Consider the following 13,065-nt stretch of genomic DNA (forward strand, 5'->3'; position numbering starts at 1 on the left):
CCGTATACTTGACTATATTGTTAGTTTACGAAAGCATAGCAAATTCAGAAAATGTACGGAGTTTTACAAAACTGGTTAATTAACTATACATGGTCACGCCCATATTTTTATTCCCCGCGCCCGACTTTGTCAGCCAATTTGCTGTTGGTTGTTGTAGCTGAGACTATCTTTTTATCTTCTTTTTTAATGTAGTTATGTCTGCAAGTGATGCGCTAACAGTCTGTAATGTATTCTGGGGGAACAGATTAGCCTCTCAGCCTCACTTACCTCACCATGCAAAGCTTAACTTCACCGCCTTCTGGCCTGACAAGAGAACATTCATCGAGCTCTATCGATTGACTACAGACTCTGAGCGGCTCCTTGATGATCTCGTGAAGCTTTTACTGGCTAGTCACACGATAGAACCACTCCAGGCGCTTTTATCTGAAGGATTACTAAAATGGGATCAAAAGTATGCAGGAATCCATGTAATTGAAATGTATTGTCATTCTTTCTATATTAGGTTTCCTGGCAACATGTCATTTGCTCATTTGGTATGTGCACTTAATCCAGTTGCTCTCCTACAATTGTTAGTTAATTATACACCAGAGGCTAATGGAACTTGGACCACTAAAGACAATAAAGGTACTATGATCTCATTATTTGTGGGCTTGTTCTAATTAAATTGTGGGTGTGTTTAGGTCGTGACCCATTGAGCGTCTGTTTTGATTCTGATTGTCGTAAATTTGTAGCTAAAAATGTGAAGGGACTAAATAATAAAAAGAACAAAAATCAAGTAGATCTCCTATCGTTGTCAATAATAATAATACTTCTTAATTATTTCTTATTGCAGAATTCACCTTTATCATTGACAGAAGAAGTAAAGAATACATTGTTATCATTAGCAAGTGCCCCTGAAGGATTATATGATTTAGCTATTTTAATACAAGTTAGTATTTTCTTAAAATGCTGCATTTTATTATTTCTTTTTTATGTTAGATGTATGCTGTTAATGTTAACGAAGTGAAAGATGACGAAGGAAATTCATTGCTTCACTTGGCAGCCCAAGGAGGTTTGTTTTTATTCACTAATAATAATAATAATAATATTGATTTTTATGCCAATATACATCATCTATTTCTTCTGTAATCAGGGCTACCTTGCCTCCCTCAATTGTTTTATCTGATCCAATTCTGTTGTGGGGATATCAGTAATGTGATCAATGAACTGAAAATGACACCTGCCTGCTTATCAGCTAAACTGGGCGATGAGAAGATAACAGACTTATTGATTTGTGTTTTTGGTGTCAGCGTACACAGCACTGACCTATTGTTGGGGTGGTCTTTATTGCATTATGCAGCTAGATACGGACACTCAGAATTAATAAGGTACAAACAAATAATCTTAATAATTTTCTACACCTCAATTTTATTACAAATATTATATTATTATCATATTGATGCTTTTATGTGAGCTCATTCAGATTGTAACATTTTTGAGCTACATACTGTACATGTATATGAACATGTACATGTATATGAGCATGCAAGTTTATTGCTAATTGAAAAGTGCTACATGTACTGTAGTTTACAGCAACAATCTCTATCCTAAAACAAACACTTGACATGTTGATTCAATCTATTCTGTGTACCATATTAGTGCATGTATAAGTACACATGCATATAATTATATTGCCCTCTCTTATTTGCAGCCCTGACTAATAATATTAATTATTATTCTTAATAGGATTTTACTGGACAGAGGTGCTGATCCTAATCAAGAAGACATCAGTAAATGCATACCTAGTTTCTTGGCTCAGAGACACGGCCACAATGACTGCTATCGTATTCTAATGCAGCACGTTAGGGACAGAATTGAAGACTTAGCACGAAAAGCCACTGAAGTATAACACTTATTAGTAGTAGCAGAGTAGCTTCATGTAGTCTTGCTGTTTTTAGGGCACATTGGTAATAAACGAATTGAGTCCGTCTGATATTTGTGCTGTTACTGCTGACGGATTTACATTATTAATGAAAGCAGTGATTGGTAATAGAACTGCAACAGCGCGTGAGCTTTTAAAGTTTGAATGCTGTCCTAAAGACTTTAGACAAATGAAAGTAGGTAGTGTATAGTAGCAGAGTATAGTAATAGAGTATAGTAATGGAGGAGAGTTAATTCATGTATGATACTGTGTGTGTACATCAATGTAGTTACCAGATACCTCATCATTGGAGGATAGTACTGGTTTACCAACTGTACCACACCATATTGAACAATCTTTAAAAACAGCTGTAACCCTTGCAGCTGAAAACGGATTTACAGAATGTCTACATGTATTACTCAAGTCAGTAGTACTTGAGACTGTATCTATTATTGCTTTTATATAATTTTGCATGTACATGTAGTGGTGGGGCCCATCCTGCTATAGCAGACAGTCAGAATTGGCTACCAATTCATTATGCAAGCTCAGGTGGTCATAAAGAAAGTGTTAAAGCAATTGTGTCGCATCCTAAAGGACTGACAGGCTTAAAACTGGCCATCAGTTTGGCTGAATATAATGGACGCTCAGATATTGTTAGCATTCTTAACACTGCCTTGGAAAAGTAAGTATATTGACTGATTATTATTATTATTATTATTATTATCATTGTATTCAGGCGTCAGAGAGATATAGTTACGCCTACATTGTTTGAAATTGCTGTTGATGGCGACAAAGATCTCTTGTATCAGCTACTTGAAAATGGCGATGATGTCAATCCTACAGTAAGAAGGAGAGAGAGAGAGAGAACGGGGAGAGAGAGAGAGAGAGAGAGAGAGCAAAAGGCTTGATGTTTTAAGTTATGAAATGGACATTTGATTAGGAATTTTCATTCCTTTCAAAAATTTTGTTGTGCTATCATAATGGTGTACACTCTTTTAACGTTGAACTGTGAAGCCTGTTCTCAGCTTTTATACTGCTATGATGTAAAAAGTCTATCGTGGGTCGTACTGTATGCAACTCCTTAATGATAATCATAGCTTCTTTGTATACACAAGAGCTGTGAACAGCTGTGTGTGGTGTTAATAATAATATCTAATTAAATGAGTGGGTGCCATATTCACATGTCTTCACATTCTATAGAATGAATTATCAGAATGGCCACTGTATAAAGCAGCCTCATTTGGACACATTGAGGTCATTAAGATGCTTTTTGAGGTACTACAAAACATACAATCATTACAATATTTTAATATAATTATTTATAGCATGGAGGTATAGTTGTACGCCACAATAGCCTTAATCTGAACAGTCCGCTCCACCCAGCTGCTTTAGGGGGACACTATGAAGTACTAGTGTAAGACATTTATTAAGCACAAGTGTACTTATGTACTTATTGATTTATTTATCTGCAATAGGTTTCTATTAGAACATTGTTCCAAAGATGCCTCCTCATCAAGTGCCGAGTATTTGGATATAAATGAAAAGAATGGAGCTGGGTCCTCTCCACTAGAACTAGCAATGTCACACGGGCATAGCAAAGTGGTCCAGTAAGAAAAATACTCTCACATTTAATAGCAAGAGTTATTTTTATAATGTAGGTTGCTGTTGGATAATGGAGCCATTACAACATTGCCTGACTCCACTGGACGGCTATTAACTTGCAATGCATTTGGCGGAATACAGTTTCTATTAGAGAGTCATCGGAAGCAGTTAATGGACAGGTAATATTGTGTAGCATGAAATTACCTAGTGTACTGTTTATATATGTATTCTATTTGTATTATATTATAATTATATTATATGTATATCAGGGTTTCCCACAAAGCATGCTGAGTGAGCTAAAAAGCATGCTTCATGAACAGACAAGCCTTATATGAGCATGTGGCTTTTGGAACAACTTTTAAAATTCATTAAAAAATCCAATTTTTAGCTGAATCAGCTCAAACTTTCCATGCAGCATAAGTACATGTATATGCACTAGAAAAATTATAAAAATAAAGACTTTTCTCTTGGTTGTTTTTGGCAAAATTTGGCCAATTAGGGTCTTTGACCAGATTTTGAGCCACTTTAAAAATTTACCAAAGGCCTAGCGCTAAGACAAAATCCTGTGGGAAAACATGATGTTTATACATGTATGTATGTATGTACATGTATGTATGTATGTATGTATGTACATGTACATGTGTACTCTTGCACATAGGGTAGTGAAGGCTTTAAAAGAGCAAAAGTCATTGAAAGACTTTAAATTATTATGGAAGGTAAAATAATGTTTAATAAATAATAACCAATAATGTACTATTTATTAGTATCCAAGTGATTTCAATATCCGAGACCATCACGGGGACACTGTTCTTATGGTTGGGGCCAGATATGCTAAACCTGACGTGGTCGAGTTCCTATTGCAATCTGCTTCTCAATATAACAATGACATGAAAGTAGTAGTATCAGCACCCACACCAAGGTAGTTTTAATTAACAGTATTTTCATTCATTCATTTATGAATACTTTGATTTTAGATTAAAGGGTCGTTCTAATCACTCTCGTGAATTCAATTCGTCAATCGAAGACAGCGTTCATTCCGACAATCCTTACGGCTACATGAGGAGGCGTGAGTCTATAGATCAACTGCCACGCCCACAAACATCACGAAAACAATCAAACAGGAGAAGGTTATTTATTTATTTGTTTGTTTATTTATTTATTTATTTATATGTTGTTAGTGTTCGTAGCTCAAGGCAGTTTTTAAATAGTCATGAGACCAATGGTTATTATGGTGGAGGAGGTCCTGTGAGTACTACAGAGGAAGAGACCAGTAGCGATGAGTCTTTCAATGAAGGACAGTACATCAGGCTGAATAAACCAATCAGCTCTCATGCCTATGCATCATGCCCCAAAGGGAATGATGGCATGCCCACTGGACACTGTACACCTTCAGGTAATTTTATTATGATTATTATTTAATTTGGGTATTAGTAAAAGTAGAAATGAAACAAAACCAGAAACAGAAAGAAACAATCTCCCAATGTAATTTTAATTTTTGTTAGAAGTCTCCTAGTCATGCCAGGAGTTCCTTACTTATGTAAGGAGTCCCCTAGTTAGCTTAGGAGTCCCCAAGGTTGGGTTTAGGGTCAGGGTTGCCAGCTCATGAACAAAGTTCATAGATTTATGAACTTTTCAACCTTGGCATGAACTTTTCATGAACTACTTTTTTTCATGAACTTTCATGAACTTTTGAGAATTTTCCTAAACTTTGCAAATTTAATGCTTGACTAGCTTTAATGCCATTATCTTTGCAATATACAGTGTTTTGCTCTCAAAATGAGCCATCAGTATTCATTTCAGCAAGATTTCAGTGATAAGCTGAAAGTTATAAAATTAATTATTACAGTTATTAAGTAGTTATAAAAGTTAATTTTAGTGGTTATTAAAGTTAAGTAAGTAGTTATCTGTAGTTATTAACCAGTGATTGCAAAATTTTGAAAAACATGAACTTTTTTGTGAAAATATGAACTTTTTGACAAAATTTTGTGAACAATTGGCCAAACCCATCTGGCAACACTGTTTAGGGTTTAGTTTTTTTAAATTTTAGAGCGTCCCTGGTCATGTTAGGAGTCCCCTAGTTATGTTACAAGTCCTCTAATTATGTTAGGGGTCCTCTAGTTTTTGTTTATGTTCTGGTTTCTTTCCGTTTCTGGTTTCGTTTCGTTTCTACTATGCTTTTTTTCAAAAAATGGCTCCAAAATTACCCCCAATTTCTATTATGTACTTATGCTGCATAGAAAATTTATTTTGATACAAATATTTGTTATTTTATCAGGACTAGTTTGTTTGACTAGTACCAGAGATGGTATGACAGCACTGCATAGAGCAGTCGAGGGGAATCAGCATAAAATAATCCCACTCCTTCTTGCTGCTGATCCTAAAGTAGCCAATATTCAAGATAGGAATGGACGCTCTCCTCTTCATCTCGCTTGTGATCTTAATTATAAAAACTGTGTCATTTCTTTATTTGTAAGTCATTAGTATTATTTTAGGCAGTCTTTGCTGGAGTAAGATAAAATTCCCTTTATCATTCATAGAATTATCGTGGCATCATTATCAACACTACACTTCGTGATGTTTCAAACAAATTAGCAGAAGAGCTTGCCCTTAACACAAGACTAAGAAACAGAGTAATAACAATGGATACCATGTGACTGTCACAATGATGATCTTATCACTATTGTTATTATTAGGTTAAGAAATACAGAGAAAAGCAGTTAAAAGACGCCCATCCAGCCAGACGACCGTTACCACCAGAACCAAAAGCGTCTCCTAGCATCAGACAAAAGCCGAGAAAAATTCCACATGCAAGTACACCTAACAGCAATGGACACACCCCCAGACACACCCCTGGATACACTCCTGGACACACCCCTGGATACACCCCCGGACACACCCCTGGATACACACCCTCTCGATATCAGTCACCTATTCATCCAGCTGTGAGAGATGACCCCAGGGGATCAAGACGCCATCTTGATTTTGTACCAGAGGACAGGCCACCTCACCTCCCCCACCCTTCCCTTGGACTCACAATGGAGCAAGACATGAGGAGACAAGGCCCAGAGTATGAACCAGCTGGCAGTGTTTTAAACGTTGGTGGACCTGGGAGCGTTTATGGAGACGGAAGTGCCTATGGACGAGGTCCAGGGAGTGTCTATCGAAATGGGCCTGGTAGTGTTTATGAACGAGGCCAAGGAAATATTTATGAACGAGGTCCAGGGAGTGTCTATGAACGAGGTCCAGGAAGCGTCTATGGAAATGGGCCCGGAAATGTTTATGAACGAGGACCTGGTAGTGCTTATGAACGAGGCCCTGGTAGTGTATATGAACAGAGCCCTGGTAGCGTCTATGGACGTGGCCCAGAAAGTGTCTATGGACGAGGTCCTGGGAGTGTTCGCAGTGGTGATGGCTATAGATCTGCTGATCCAAATAACTATAGGCCTCATGTGCCAAGAGGAAGACATGGTAAGCAAAAGAGATAGAGTATGTTTATAATTTAATCTCTCTCCCCTTCTCTCTCTCTCTCTCTCTCTCTCTCTCTCTCTCTCTCTCTCTCTCTCTCTCTCTCTCTCTCTCTCTCTCTCTCTCTCTTTCTTTCCCCTTTCCCTCTCAGCTGATGACGATGACCCAGGATACAACAGTGTCTCTCCTCCTAATCATGGTGGATCCCGTCCAGTGTTACCTCTTCCTTTCCCCTCCCATGGTCCCTCTAGTGTAATACCTGAAGTATCAATATCTCCTACCAGTTCGATGGATCGTGTTGCAGTCTTGAGGGACATTGCTCCTTATGATGATGTCCCTGATCACTAGTTTTAAATGATTTTTAACTTTTTGAATTAATGATTTTTACGATTATTTTAATTTTTTTTTTAATTTATAATAATTTATAATTTATTTTTATCATCAGTGTGATCATTAATAATTAAAGTTTTTAATTCTAATTCTCATGAATAATACCAATTAGTTTCATGACGTCATTTATAATTAACTTGCTACATCCGGTTTTATTATCATGAATATTAATTACTCTAATTTCATGACCTCATTATTATAATTAGCTAATTACATCCGGTTTCATCCTCATCGAGTCAACATGGCTAACCAAACTGGTAACTTTGGATATGACAGAGATCTCTCTGGTCTATTTGACGTCATTGTTGGGCTGTGCAAGGACTATATGCTCCAGTATGAAGACAGAGATAGCAAAGTGATAGAATTTCGCAGCCCAAGCGAGATATCCTCACTCGTTGACATGAGCCTACCAGAAGAGCCCGTTGATGAAGACAGGATAGTAGAGCAAGTGAAGAGCGTATTAAAATACTCTGTGCATACAAGTAAGGGATAGCTGCTTAAAAGCATGACACAATAACTATAATAATTAAAATGTGTGGGAAGATTGACCTTTCCATCTCATTCACTGATAATGAATATTATTGATATTACCAATATAATATTGGTATTTACTCTTGGTATTACTATTATTACTCATTACTAATTACTATAATTATTATCACATTGTTTTATTAAAATAGACCATCCGTATTGTAATAATCAGTTGTGGTCCAGTGGAGTGGATCAGGTTGGTCTACTGGGACAGTTCCTGACCTCCACTGTTCATACGTTGATGTATACCTTTGAAATGGCTCCTGTCTTCACTGTAATGGAGGCCACCATATTGCAGAGACTGAGGCAGATGATAGGATGGTCTGGTGGAGAAGGAGATGGAATATTTACTCCTGGTTAGTCTTATTTTAATTTACAAGCTGTGAACAAGGCCTTGAACAAGCCTTAAGTAGGAGTCAAAAAGCAATAATATGCACAAAACTTTAGTGAAGAGAATTAGAGAATATTATTATACATTGTGGGTAGTATAACTGCTTTTTATTGCTCTTCTTCTCATTAGGTGGCTCAATTGCTAATTTGTATGGTTTGATGGCTGCACGATATCATAAATATCCAGAAACCAAAGAAAAGGGGATACAGCATTTACCACGTCTAGTTATATTTGGATCTGAACAAGTATGAACAAGGAGCAATCTTACTGGCAATCTTACTTTATGTTCTCTCTCTCTCTGCTCTCTTTCCCACCCTCTCACACTCTCTCTTGTGTATGTACAGTGTCATTATTCTAATCAAAAGTCAGCCATTATAATGGGGATTGGGACTGAGGCTGTCATTAAAGTTAAATGTGATCCCTTGTAAGTTAATGCATGAAGTTTTTGCACCTTCTGCTAAAGAGAAAGCCAATCGCAAATAAGAGTTTACTCTAACTATTTATTATTATTACTAGTGGTAAAATGGATCCAGTTGACCTTGATAAACAAATTGAAGAAGCTAAAACTAAAGTAACTAGTGCCTATAATTAAATAATGAATACAGTTGCTTTAGGGATATGCTCCATTTGCCGTGGTAGCAACTTCAGGCAGTACAGTAATTGGTGCTTTTGATCCAATCGGTCCAATCGCTGACGTTTGTGATAAGCACAATCTGTGGCTGCATATTGATGTACGTTATTAATAATAGTCAATTTATTATTTGTAATAGTTATGTAATTGTAATAATAGTTAATTAATAGCTAATTAATTGATTATTAATAGGCTGCTTATGGTGGAGGTGTTTTATTTTCTGATAACTACAGACATTTAATGGCCAATGCACACAGGTAATGAAGAAAGGGAGGGAAGTTAATGCTAACTATTATTCTTTAAATTGTAGAAGTGACTCCATTACTTGGGATCTGCATAAAAGTGCTACTGTGCCACAGCAATGCTCCGCCATTTTATTGAAACACAAGGTATTTAATTATTATGGTAAAATATCCAACATTATTATTATTATTTTATTATTATTATTATTATTGTTAGGGTTTATTAGCAATGTGTAATTCGACAAAGGCAAGCTATTTATTTCAAAGAGATAAACAGAATTACGATGTGAGTTTTGATACTGGAGACAAGTCAATACAGTGTGGAAGACTCAATGATGTATTGAAACTATGGATCATGTGGAAAGCTAAAGTACATGCTTCATTACTGTACCATTATTATTTATTTACTTGTTCTTCGTGCAGGGAAAGAATGGATTTGCTAAACAAATGGACAACTCGATTGGGCTTGCCAAGTGTGTAATAATTATAAGCTTAGAGTATGAATATTCTCTTTTTTTGTTTGTAGGTATTTGGCAAAGAGAGTAAAGGAGAGAGACGACTTTGAATTAATATTAGTAAGTGACTAAAGTCCATTTGTGTTCACCTGAGCCCTTGTTTTCTTGCAATAACTTTTGACTTACAAGTTCTATTGTAAAAATAAACATACCAGTGCATTCCTATCCTTTTGCCGCATCTATTGTACTACTTAAGAAGTAGCTGTAGCTCTTTAGCTCCAAGTTGGCTGTATAACCCATGCAGAAAGTACAGCCGGCATACTTTTCACAATATTATTTCATTGTGTTAATTATTGGGTGGGGTTTCTAATCACTTCCTGGGCTCAAGTAAATGCAAATGGACTTTAATAATTGTTGCTAAGAAGAGCTCAACCTCACAATACAATAATTATATATTTATCATCATTATTCATTGTTAGGAGCCTGAGTACACTAATGTTTGTTTTTGGTACATTGCTCCAAGTGTGCGTGGGATCACTGATCAGAACGAAAGGAAACAAAAATTGAACGGGATAGCCCCCAAAATAAAAGCAAGACTAATGGCAGCTGGTACACTAATGCTAGGATACCAACCATTAGGTAAGTATTGTAATTGACCTATGCTATATTATACCTAGTCTGGTAACCAGCCCCTTGCAAAACATGCATAAGGGGCTAGTTTTGCAAGAGGCTGGTTACCAGATTACTATATACTGTATGTCAGGATACATTCACAGCTGCTTATTTTTGCAATTTCTATTGGCTTCGCATGATATTTAATTGGACCTTTTTATTAGTTTTTTTTATTATCACGAAAATAAGCAGCCACAAATATATCCCAACCTACAGTATTACATATACACCCTTTACTCTCTCTCTCTCTCTCTCTCTAGGAGAATATCCTAACTTTTTTAGAATGGTCACAACATGCCCACAAGGCAAAGAAGCAGACATGGACTTTTTACTAAATGAGATCAAAAGACTAGGAAAAGACTTGTAACAATTTTATAGCTGAGTATTTATTTATTTAATTTTTGCTATAATATTGCTATGCTAAGATAATATTATTATTATACTTAAAACATAATAATAATAATAAGTGATAATTGTAGATGTTTCCATGTTTTTGCTGTTACATGCGTATATGCTGTCTTGCTTTATCCAATATGTCGGATTTTACTCGAGGATAATTTGGAAATTTCTTGATCAGTTCATGACAAGTGTCGATGGCATCCAAATAAGACTGTCCCTTCAGGTAATTGAATGCAAGTCTGTATCCTGTTAATAAATAAATATGATGTACACTTTTGCCAAAATAGTATCAGTAATTAGGATTAAGTATCACTTAATACCAGCAATATCAAGACAAAAATAGAATTAAATTAACAACTGAATTGGAAGCAACTTAAAATTTCTACAAATGGGCATCAAAAGGATTTGCATTGTAAAAGCATATAATCATTCAAAAGGAAAAAAAAATCACGTATAATTTATAAATTTTATTGATAATTTACGTACCAACAACTGGGTTGGTCATGTGACTGTGTATCCATGCATTGCTGTAGTGAGCAGCTGCATCTTGATAGGCCTGCTCTTTCTCAGCAATAAACCCTAAATACTCATACGCCTTACTGCAAGACTGTAATAGAAATAAACAGCAAAAAGCATGAAAAAAAGAGGAAAAGAAAAGTAGAAGAAATTATAATAACATTATTAGTACTAATATTAATTAAATTACTTGGTTATATTTTAGGCACTTCTTTAATTGCTCAATGGCAAGATCATATTTACCAGACTATAAATCATATTATATATTAATTATTTTAAAATAATAATATTTATTAGTTTACTTGTATGTATACATCAGATAACAGGATCCATCCTTTCTCTAATTCGTCTGAATATTGTGCAACCCACGGGGTCTTTCCAATTCTCTTTAAAAGATTACGAGCTCTCGGGACTTGCTTCACTACCAAATACGCCATAGCCATCACAACCAGGCACGGAATATTCTCACGCTACAAAATAAAAAATAATATGCAAATTTATGTACTTGTAAACTGAAAGCTAAAAGCAGGGTTTCCCACAGAATTCAGACCAAAATTGAATTTTTTACAAATTTTGAAAGTTGCTCAAAAATCGGGCGAAAGTCCCTGTACTATAGTACAGGGCTTTTGGCCAAATTTTGTCAAAATGGCTAGAAAAGAATTCTCAATTTTTATAATTTTTTCTGATACACATACATGTTCTTATGTTGTGTAGCAAGTTTGAACTGGTTCCAACCAAAATTGATTTTTTTACAAATTTTTAAAGTTGATCAAGAATTGGGTCAAAGTCTAACCATACTATTATAGTGCTCATAAAGCTTATGCTGTTTAGCTCACTTAGCATGTTTTGTGGGAGACCTTGTCTAAGAGATACCAAAATGCATCTGTATGATACAAAATGTACAGTTGTACATGTACATGTATATACATGTAACTTCACTGAAATAACATTCAATTACTTTATTTTGAGGTAAATCATTAAATTTTGCTATCACTGTTTCAGCATTTTGCCTAGACTGTCCTATCAGCAGTATATAGTTCTCCAACACTTTCACTTTCAAAATGCTAGCATTAGATTTTGGCCTAATCTCCTATTAATTAATTAACCTAATAACCACACCCACTCAATTGATATTATTACCCTTAGTAGTTTTTCTGCCGTTCTGGCAGCAATCAACTGATATTCTAGTCTCTTTTTATCGCCACTAATAAAAGGGGAGGAGCTAGTTATAAATATTAATAATAATAACGAATACCTTGCATCAATATCAGATCCTTTCAATGATTCACATCCTGTAGATATTAATAATAGTTAATTAACTACAATTTAATAACTAACCAATGATTTCGCTTGTGCTCAGACAGATTTCAATCATATTAAACAAAGCCTTCTCTCCCCTAATAATAATAATAATAATAATAATAATAATAATAATAATAATAATAATAATAATAATAATAATAATAATAATAATAATAATAATAATAATGATCTAAAATTTACCATTCTGAGTCGTGACGTGTATAGTTAAAATGTTTGAGAGCTTCTTCATTATCACCTTTATACCTGTAAACCACACCCACCCAATTAATTAATAATTACCTAATATTATTTTCATACCATGAAATTAATCCTTTGCAGTACTTCAAACCTGCTTCATAATCTGGATGAGTAGTTTGGAGCTCCGCCTACATAATAATTAATATTTATCAGTAGTTATTAATATTTTAATATTAATAGTTATCGGTAGTTATTAATAGTTATTACCAGTTCAATAAAGCTATCAGCTTTGTGTATAACTCCACCTCTTCTCAGCAGCTCAATGTAACGTGCCAAAGCTTTAAAATGAGCTACAAATAAATAAATAAAAT

At 35.1% G+C, this 13,065-nt stretch overlaps 3 protein-coding genes across 3 annotated transcripts in view; 2 read left to right on the forward strand and 1 right to left on the reverse strand.

Moving 5' to 3' along the window:
- Positions 1 to 39: 39 nt before the first annotated feature.
- LOC100636218 (ankyrin-2-like) lies at positions 40 to 7,360 on the forward strand. The gene is made up of 23 exons (XM_020002371.1): positions 40 to 451; positions 503 to 624; positions 681 to 775; positions 833 to 928; positions 979 to 1,051; positions 1,133 to 1,367; positions 1,726 to 1,882; positions 1,938 to 2,096; positions 2,190 to 2,323; positions 2,385 to 2,582; positions 2,637 to 2,742; positions 3,101 to 3,175; positions 3,226 to 3,314; positions 3,376 to 3,507; positions 3,559 to 3,681; positions 4,161 to 4,218; positions 4,267 to 4,421; positions 4,477 to 4,629; positions 4,681 to 4,895; positions 5,778 to 5,971; positions 6,040 to 6,132; positions 6,196 to 6,970; positions 7,119 to 7,360. The coding sequence occupies exons 1-23, from the start codon at positions 195 to 197 to the stop codon at positions 7,313 to 7,315; spliced, it is 3,891 nt and encodes a 1,296-aa protein (XP_019857930.1). The 5' UTR covers positions 40 to 194; the 3' UTR covers positions 7,316 to 7,360.
- Positions 7,361 to 7,568: 208 nt separating this feature from the next.
- LOC109586200 (glutamate decarboxylase 1-like) lies at positions 7,569 to 10,657 on the forward strand. The gene is made up of 13 exons (XM_020002374.1): positions 7,569 to 7,839; positions 8,038 to 8,244; positions 8,409 to 8,524; positions 8,624 to 8,703; positions 8,796 to 8,850; positions 8,894 to 9,010; positions 9,103 to 9,167; positions 9,221 to 9,299; positions 9,370 to 9,522; positions 9,576 to 9,625; positions 9,679 to 9,727; positions 10,087 to 10,246; positions 10,540 to 10,657. Exons 1-13 carry the CDS (start codon positions 7,599 to 7,601, stop codon positions 10,644 to 10,646), a joined length of 1,479 nt encoding a protein of 492 aa, XP_019857933.1. The 5' UTR covers positions 7,569 to 7,598; the 3' UTR covers positions 10,647 to 10,657.
- LOC100636344 (tetratricopeptide repeat protein 21A-like) overlaps positions 10,609 to 13,065 on the reverse strand; it is a 10,256-nt gene continuing 7,799 nt past the window's right edge. The window contains exons 19-29 of the mRNA XM_020002368.1: positions 12,962 to 13,044; positions 12,815 to 12,882; positions 12,698 to 12,760; positions 12,533 to 12,591; positions 12,450 to 12,486; positions 12,335 to 12,398; positions 12,153 to 12,284; positions 11,497 to 11,664; positions 11,385 to 11,441; positions 11,165 to 11,285; positions 10,609 to 10,924 (exon numbers count right to left, since the gene is read on the reverse strand). Coding sequence (XP_019857927.1) covers positions 10,779 to 10,924; positions 11,165 to 11,285; positions 11,385 to 11,441; positions 11,497 to 11,664; positions 12,153 to 12,284; positions 12,335 to 12,398; positions 12,450 to 12,486; positions 12,533 to 12,591; positions 12,698 to 12,760; positions 12,815 to 12,882; positions 12,962 to 13,044 — 998 coding nt within the window. The 3' untranslated portion in view covers positions 10,609 to 10,778. The remainder of the gene's footprint in view (positions 10,925 to 11,164; positions 11,286 to 11,384; positions 11,442 to 11,496; positions 11,665 to 12,152; positions 12,285 to 12,334; positions 12,399 to 12,449; positions 12,487 to 12,532; positions 12,592 to 12,697; positions 12,761 to 12,814; positions 12,883 to 12,961; positions 13,045 to 13,065) is intronic.

Source organism: Amphimedon queenslandica, unplaced genomic scaffold, assembly GCF_000090795.2.
Source record: "Amphimedon queenslandica unplaced genomic scaffold, v1.1 AMPQUscaffold_12926, whole genome shotgun sequence".
NCBI lineage: Eukaryota > Metazoa > Porifera > Demospongiae > Haplosclerida > Niphatidae > Amphimedon > Amphimedon queenslandica.